Source organism: Octodon degus, unplaced genomic scaffold (assembly GCF_000260255.1).
Source record: "Octodon degus isolate 3935 unplaced genomic scaffold, OctDeg1.0 scaffold00286, whole genome shotgun sequence".
NCBI lineage: Eukaryota > Metazoa > Chordata > Mammalia > Rodentia > Octodontidae > Octodon > Octodon degus.
In genome coordinates this window covers 503,813-512,919 of record NW_004524862.1, presented here as the reverse complement: position 1 = coordinate 512,919, position 9,107 = coordinate 503,813, and the positions used below count along the sequence as shown (strand labels likewise).

Genomic DNA, 9,107 nt, shown 5'->3' with positions numbered 1-9,107 from the left:
AAAAAAAAAATACTGTAACTGCCCTCCCCCAAATCCAAAGGCAGTATGCAAAAGAGGAGGGGCAGGAATAAAGTAAATGTTCCAAAACCAATGATAAAAGAATAACTGTAGATGCCACACTAGGTACTCTAGATGTACTCACGTCAGCAGAACAATAAGCCACCACTAATAGCTTACTAGCATCTCACTTCTTACACTTCTTCTGGCTGAACATGAGCCAGACTCTTGTTTTGTGCCCTTGTTCCTGTCCCTGCCTTCTGGGAAGCCATGCTGCTGTATGTGGTACCCCTTGTGGGCCTGTTCTACCTTGTGCACTGGTACTGGGAGAGGCAGGTGGTGATCTACCTCCATGACAGGTATGTGTTCATCATGGGCTGTGACTCAGGCTTCTGGAACCTGCTGGCCAGACAGCTGGACATGAGAGGCTTGAGGGTGCTGGCTGCATGTCTGACAGAAAAATCAGCCAAACAGCTGAGGAAACAGATGTCAGGATGGCTGCAGACAGTGATCCTGGATGTCACCCAGACAGAGAGCATTGCTGCAGCTGTCCAGTGGGTGAAGGAGCGTGTGGAGGACAGAGGTATCACCCAGATTCTTGATCATGCCTGTTGATTTTTTCCCTGTGTGTGAGGCAGGTACCTTCTGTGTGCTCTCTGGTGAGACTGGAAAGAAATCTTGAGGATGTGATGCTGGAAGTGAGTCCTTCCCCTCCCCTCAGTGGAAGCTTGAGTCTTTCCCTCTCCTGTCTCCCTTGGAGCCTTCTAGTCTTGGTGAGAGGGGCTCTGCTGGGAATGTGGTCTCTCTGTCCAGATATCCTCTTTGTCCCCTATCTGCCTTTCTAAACAGAAATTCTGGGTTGCTGAGTGCAGATTGCTGCTGAGAAATGGGAACGTTTCAGGAGGAGGGCTGTGGCCTTGCACTCTGGTGTGTGCTGGCCAAGTACATGCTGGAGTTGGGCTCATGTCTCAGCACTGCAACATGTTCTTCTTGGGTCCCCAGCATGGCTCATCCAGAGAGCTAAGATTGGTTTAGGAAAGGCAAAAACCTGGGGCTCACTGTTGCTTTATTTTTCACTACACTATTTTGTTAGTGCTATTACTGGGGTAGAAAGGAGCGTTGGTTTCTGTAATTAAAAAAAAAAAGTCTATTGTTATGACTTTTGTATAACTATTGTAATAAATACAGGAATGCATAAAATCATAAAAAATTAGTGAATTATGTCATCACCAAGAGAAAAATATTTTTAACCCATTGAGGCATATGCCATGACATTTTGTGCGCAGTTCATACCTAGTCCTCTTAGTTAAAAAATGAAGAGGAGCATTGTTACTGCCTAATGTAGACTGTTCAGTTGTTCCATAGAACTCTACTTATTTAGACATTCAGGATGTTGTGTGTGAGTGTTGTTTCTGACATTTTACTGTCATTAATGTCATCTTGGTGGTCATTGCTCTGCTGATATTAGTACATTTATGTGTATGATTGGGTTCTTACAGATAAAGAGGATAAGGGACAAGGACTGTCTTCCATGGAGAGCAGGCTGTATTTCTGATCAATGGAGGTGTGGAACTCCTTGCCATCTCTTGTGATCGGCATGCTGCACCCTTTGCCCTAGGCCAACAGGCACTCACCAGTGCTGCACTGTGCTCCGAGTGTGGCAAATGCTGTTTATTCCTAGATGTGGCTGTGGAGCCTTCCAGAGTGACCACATGGAGACTGTGAAATGAGGACTATTCAGGATGAGGGAAGGTGGCCTTCAGAGAGTGGGGAAAGGGCTGTTCTTCTCTGTTGCACAAGGTGGAGTTGTATAGTGAGGCCGGGGGAAGAAGGTGGGAGCCAAATGTCATGCTAAGCCTTCCTGTTGGATTGTGCAAATGCACACTCAGGAAGGTGATCCCATATCAGTGCCCCAGTTTCAACTTCAGTTTTCTGAGTGCAGCACAGAGCTCTGAAAATTTCCCCAACTGAACATTAATTCTTTGTTTCTCAACCAAATTTTACACACATGCTAGTCTTTGATTTTCTCTCTTTTTTCCCTGTGAGCCTCCTTTCCTGTTTTTCCTTCACTGCTGTCTTTCTTTTCCTTTGTTAAATATTTTTACTTTTTTTTTTTCAGTACCAGAGATAGAACTCAGGACCTTGAGCTTGCCAGGCAAGCACTTATTCCACTGAGCTACCTTCCCAGTCCCCTCCTTTGTTAAATATTGTTTGTGTGGTATGTGAATTACCTGGTGTAAAAAAACCTTGAAAAATTAGAACATATAGAGGATTATGTTAATTTATTTAAAAATCTGTCTTCATTTCCCTTTTTTCCAGACCAGGGGATGTACAGTATTTCTTCCACATCTATTCTCGGAATCATCAATTTGAGGTTACTTTCTTGTACCTCCCAGGCAGTGTGTTGGTCACTGAATAATTAAGGCTTCAGTCACACATCAACTCTGTCAACCAGCAGCTCCGAAAGGTGCTGCCTGAGTCTTGCACATACTGGGTGGTTTATGTTCTGTCCTTCTTCCTTCCCAGGAGAGAATGTTTTCCATTACTGAAAGGTAATTTGAGCCCTAACTGTGACCACAGACACACAGTGTGTCTCCCCCATCTTCCAACTGTTCCTAGGACTCAGGGGTCTGGTGTTTAATGCTGGCATCTCCTTCCCCTCTGCTCCCAGTGAGTGGTTGAAGAAGCAGGGCTTCATGAACATTCTCAGCATGAACCTGTTGGGGGTCATTGAGGTGACTCTGAGCCTGCTGTCTTTTGTGAGGAATGCAAAATGCCATGTGGTCAATATCTCCAGAGTCATGGGCTAGGTTTCCCTCCTTGATGGCTGCTACTGCATCGCTAACTATGGTGTGGAGTCCTTTTTGGACAGTCTCAGGTACTGAATCGGGTTGGGGTTCTGAATTGCTCATGTTCCCAGAATTTTGGAGAAGCCTATTTCAAGGTTTCAATTAATTCCAAGCTTGGTGGCCCATGGTGAAGGTTCTTGCCTCTGGTTGTGGGACTCTCACTTCTCTATTCTGCATTCAATTGGCCCCTTTTTAGGAGCCACAATTTTATTTTTTGTGTACAGAGAAAGTCTGAGTTTAGTTAATTATTTACTGCCCTGGAATAGGGTTCATAGATAGTGACTCTCTGAGGTCAGTTGGAAGAGAGAACCTAGGACTCTGGCCCCTAAGCCAGACATATGAGCTTTGTGATTCAGCTCACATGAGGTTCTTATCCAACTCAACAACTGTTTATTGCACTTTTGTTTGACTGCATGATAAGTGACTTTGCACAATATCAAGACTGTGTTCTTCAGCTCATGACTCTGATACATTTAAGAGAGGGGCAAGAGAGTAGTTGTGTCCAAGGCAGCCATGGTGACCATAACAACTACAAGTTTTCTGGAGGTGTGCTGGGGAGTGGGCACAGGTAGGCTTTGAAAGGGCCTGTGTCCCTGGATGTATGTGCACTTCATGCTGATGGCAGGCTGCCACTGGAAAGGACAGATTTCAGGAAGCACTGCTACAAGTCAGAACCCAGGGTCCCTGCTGCCTGTAGAGCAGAGGTGTCTCAGACTGTGCGGTGCTAGGAAGCTTTGAGGTTGAGCCGTGCACCCTAGAAGACAGCACAGGATGGGAGCTTCTTGGAAAGCAGAGGGGAATGATGGACCTGATTGTAGAGGTGATATAGGCAAAGTCAAGGGATGTGTGGGATATGAGGGAAATGGAGGCAGGTAATGTGGCTTGTTTGTTTGTTTGCTTGAGACAGAGTCTCACCATGTCACTCAGGGTAGCGATCAAGCTGTGAATCTTCTTCCTCATGTTTCCAAATGTTGGGTCACACATTTCTGCCTCTTTATGTCTATTCTTTGGTTTTTAATTTTATTTCAAATTGAATACATTTGCTCCATCATGTAGATGAACAGTGATCTAGTCTGGGAGATAAGGTCCCTTTAAGGCACTCTTCAGACTTGTTACAGCAATGATAAAATACATGAAAAGTTTTACTCTGTTTTAGCAGTCTGGGTACCCACGGGGTCCTTCAGGTTCTTTTCCCAAGAAAGTTTCCCACACAACCACTGCAGCATGCAGTAGCCGAGGATTTCAATGTTGCTTCTTCTGGACAGGGCTCCTCCCTTGTGGGCATCCAAGCTAGTAAACTCTATTTGTCCCATTATGGCATTTTAAAAGATTTTCCTGATACTGTTTGTGGGAAAATATCTGTAGGAAAGATCCCTCTTGTAGGAAAGATCCCTCTTGTAGGAGATATCTTCTCATGAATTCCTTTCTCAAATCCATAGGATATATGTCAATAAGCTGGTATATGTAAAATGCTTGGACAAAGGAAACAATACACAGAGACAATTTCATCACCATCATTTTAAAATGAGGCTCCAGTACATTACACATCCTTAGTTTTCAAATATTCTCATCCCAATCTTACATGAAACTGTTGTCATCTTATCCAATTGTGCTTTTGCTTCTGAAGACTGCTGATATCCTTGTCTGCTACTGTGTGTTTTGCAGGAAAGAGCGATCTTATTTTGGAGTAAAGGTGGCTATTATTGAGCCTGGTTTCATCAAGCCCAACATGACCAATAAGCAAAACTTCATGCTAAGCCTATAGGAGATGTAGAACTGGATCAGTACAGAGGTCAAGGAGATCTTTGGTGAAAGGTCTCTGGAATTCAGTGAGTAATCTGAGGAGAGTGGGAAGACAAGCAAACCCTTTCTAGAAATTCTTCCTCATTTTTATTTTTTTAGTGTCTTCAATAGTATAAGATCTGCCTCTTGTACTGTCCCATACAAATGAGGAGATTTGGTTCCATATCCTTGGTACCATGAGGCTTCTGGTCACCTAAGGAAGGCTTTGGGCTTATGAGAACTTGGGACACTCTTTTATCTGAACCCATCATTATCACGAGGTTAAAATTGCAAATTGCATCAGTCAGGGTTTTTTCCTAAAATAACACAAAATGTACAAATATGTAAGAAATTACAAGATCGGCTTTTGATGGTCAGCCACAGAGTCAGATGAGGTAGCATGAGGAGGGTATCTCCACACTGGAGACTGAAAGAGTCAATGCAAGGTCTGGAGCTCACTTCAGTGTTAAGTGCAGTTCCCTATCAGGAGGCCAATGGATCTCTGATGGAAAGTTGTATCAGGAGGCAAACAGAACGCTGTCTGTCTATAGACAAAACAGGTTCTGTCTGCAACAGGAAGCTGATGAGTCTATAGGCTGAAGGATCCAAGGTGGAGGGGGAAGAGTTTGTACTAGAAGTCAGGAGACTTCCAAGCTGTCTGGGAAGAATGGAACTCCTCCCAGGAAATGGAATGCTCCATCTTTCCTCAATTTCCTTTTATATTCTTTGGGTGATGAGCCACAATACCCCAGTGTGGGACCACCATGCCCTAGGGTGTGGAAATGCTGACGCAAGTTAAGCTTTTAAATTCTCAAATTAACCCACTATTTCAACTACTACAATCCAACCCTTGTCAACTTGGTAACTAGGCATATTTCTTTAAATAGAGGAACATGAGTAGATTTGATTTGGATGGATTTTGAGGAATTTTTTTTTTTGGTTTTTTCTTTTCTTTCTTTTTTTTTTTTTTTGAAAAACTTTCTCCCTAAATTGATCCTACAGCAGGAATTCTGGGAGGTGGAAATAAACCTGGATCATTTCTCATTTTCTATAGACATCAAATATCCTCAATTATTGTGGAAAATGTTGAAATCATACCTGTGCTCAGTGACAGATTACATGGAACATGCACTGATCTCCTGTCACTCTCATACTTGGTATTCCCCTGTCTGGGATGCCAAACTCTTTTACCCAACAGGTTCATGAGGTCATAAGTGGTGTTATTCAGAGGTGGCTAAATCTAGAGTGTGTGATACTGGAATTAAGGGTGATTGAATACTAAATCAGTCCACTGGTTGCTTTGGCATTGCAGGAGATTGTAAGGGTTAGGGTGTAAAGAAGCAGAAAGATGCTTCTAAGGTCCCTCGTTTATTTGTTTTGGTACCTTCAGCTTGGCATGAGCTGTCATTACACAGCAATGCATGTCTGTAATGCCACCTTGCCTTGGAACCAGCTGACTTTGGACTGAAACCTCTACAAACTGTGAACTGAATAATTTTTTCCTCCCTTAACTTGTGGGCATTTGGAATTTCTCTCAGGATGAAGAAATATGAAACAAAGCAATTTCTTTGTCTTAAAATCATGGCTTATTTTGATTTCTTTTGTTTTGGAATAAAAGAGAAGCTTGGGTACTGGAAAATATCACCCTGCCCAGTGATTTGTAATGGTGCTTCAGAAGATGAAGTTGTTGCTCAGTGGTTGAGAGAGGTGCCTGCTTGGAAGTCAAGGATGACAGAGATAACCAGTTAGGGATTAGATAGGCCCACTTAAGGTTTTCCTGACACACAATGAGAGAATAATGGTTCCCTTTCCAAACATCCTAGTGTTGCACTGACAAGGATAGAGAGAACAGGAGGCATATAAGGAGATTTTAAGAACCCATGGCACACATTCCATTTCTATTGCTGGGATGCAGAAGTTTATTTTCTTTCATCAAACACCACCTCCAAGTCATTTTTATTATGACTGGTGCCATTCAAGTGCCTCAGGTCTTTCCCACTCCCACCCATTTCTAGTAGATTTGATGCAGAATCTTTCCTGGATAAGAGCGTTTATCTGTTCAGGCTTTGTTGAGCTACTCCTGTATCAAGGCAGCAACTGGAATAAACCCTGGCTTCCTGAGATCTGGCTGCATATCTTGCAGTGTTGTGAAGTTGTTCTCAATGGAGGGATAAACTGAGTGTGTGTATGCAGAAAGTCATAGAGATTCCTGGGCTAAATGCAAAGTGGAGCTGAGAGGTACCTCCCCAGTGTCTTACCTTCCTTCCTTCCTTCCCACAATGCAATCCTTGAGGATCTGAAGCCTTTAGGGAATAGTGTATATTTGAGAAAAGACCAGAGTGCATTGTGAAATAGAATGTTATGGCCCCTGGTGCAGAGCAATACATTTACTCTTGAGGTGCTCTATGAATGCATTAGAATTATACTACCTTTGATACTTGGCATTGAACTCAGGCTGTTGTCTATGGTAGGCAAAGGTCCATCGCTAAGCTCCTTTCTGGTCATTTGTATAGTTAGTTTGAGGCAGGCTCTTGCCAATTAGCCCAGGCTGGCTTTCAATTTGCTTCTGTCTCTTTAGTAACCACAAGTACATCTAAGACTAGCATGCTTGGTTAAATGTATATTTTAACTAGACTTAGGTTATGTTTTAAGGACCTTCCATTTGAAAAATTTTACCAAGTATTGGGTCAGGCATGGGAATGCTGAAGAAACAAAGATGACCAAGAAGAATCCTTGAGGAGCTCTATGTCCTGAGAAGACTCAAACCAGCTCATCCAAAGTCAGTTCAAATTTTCCCCTCAAAAGCAAAGGAAGAGCCTCATAGTGTCAAGCCTCCTAAATCTTATAAGCCTAACACATGCATGCATACAGATAGCACCCCTCCCCCATAGTACACTCACACACACAGAAAACGCTGATGTAAAACTAAAGGTCACTGAGTCACTTTATAGCATAGTGGAGCTGGTGTTCACAAGGCTTGGACCCCATCCCAAGTCCTCTCCAGAGGGTGAGGGAACTGAGAGGGTTCAGATTCCTGTGATCCATGGTGCAGTGCATGAGGGTGGGGCCACTCAGACTGAATCTACAGCATTCCCTGACTCCAGGGTGTCAACTTGCTCATGACTCAGCAGCAGAGGGGTAGAAGGAAGTGTCCTGTACAGTAATCAGAGTTCTCAGCCACGATCTCAGGGGAGGCTTCTTTCCATTTCCTCTTCTCTATGCAGAATTTTTCCTGAGTGCAGGCATGGGTCCTTTGGGGCCAGAGTCTGACTCAACTGAGGGCACAGAAGGCCACGGGGAGAACTTCACACCTTCTCATTGCTGCTCTGCCCTCTGAGAGAAGCACAGGGTCAGTGAATCCTACTCAAAGTCTGCAACTCTGATATCTGGCTCCTTCCATATGTGGCTGTCCTTTCATTTCTGGCTCCCCACCTTACTGAATAGGCTTCCAGCTGTGGTGGACACAGCTCTTCACTTCCTGTCCTTTCCAGCTCTCCTGTATCTCCCCTTCTGCTGAAGGTATATCCTTCTCAGACAGAGGAACATGTGGTGTCCCTCTGACGCTGGAAAGAGTGATCACCGTGTGTTTGAGCTCATTCCCGAGACTCCAGCAGGTGGTGTAGCCCAGGCACTGCTGTGAACAATGTGGGGACATTCAGGTGCTCAGCAGTACAGAGTTTGTGCCTGGCTAAGACCACTTCCCAGGCTGTAGATAGAGAGTGTTTATCTCTACGGAATGCCTTGTGAGGGCCTGTCAGGTAATCAACAGAAGTGGTTGGGAGCATCAGCAACAGGTTCCTCTGAGCACTGGCCTTATTCTCCTTGGCACTAGGTGAGGGAGTCTCACCCAGGTTGATCTTCTCAGATTATTCCATGTAATTTTCAGGATCTTGGTGTGGTAACCTGTGCCTATAATTTTAGCGCTTTGGTGCCTCCAACAACAGGGTCATAGGTAATTTTATACCAGCCTGGACTACAAAGATAGATGTTGTCCCTAACAAAACAAACAAAGCAAAACAAAATAGATAAAAATAAAATAATATAAGGGAAAAGAATGGTATACAGCACAAAACAAAGTGAAATATAATGAAATGAAAAAGGAGAGTGAGGAAAAATGAAACAAAACACTATACAAAAAGAAACAACACATAGTACTTTCAGAGACTGCTGCAGAACCTGCAGTGTTCTGGGACTCCCTGGTCTCCCAAAGAGAAAGCACATTATTACTCTCAGCATGAGTGACAGTGGGACAACATTTCTACGCACTAGGAAATGGCACTGTGCATGGATGCCCGTGTGAACTTTCCAATAAAGAAACCTGCCATTGGAGTGTGTGGAGAGCTTCCTGCCAACCTGCGCCGGCGGGACCAGTCCCAGCCCAGGCACAGCATGGGCCGGACCCTCTCCCACCCCCTCGGGCCGCCCCCCACCCTTCCCGCCATACCTCCCCACCCCTCCCACCGAGTAGGAATTTCTGCC

The 9,107-nt window shown here is 44.2% G+C and overlaps 1 protein-coding gene across 1 annotated transcript in view; it reads left to right on the top strand.

Annotated features, from left to right (window-relative positions):
• The first annotated feature begins 267 nt into the window (after positions 1 to 267).
• The window catches only part of LOC101583498 (retinol dehydrogenase 16-like), a 35,182-nt gene continuing 26,342 nt past the window's right edge, over positions 268 to 9,107 (top strand). The window contains 2 exon segments of the mRNA XM_012512886.1: positions 268 to 580; positions 2,617 to 2,732. Coding sequence (XP_012368340.1) covers positions 268 to 580; positions 2,617 to 2,732 — 429 coding nt within the window.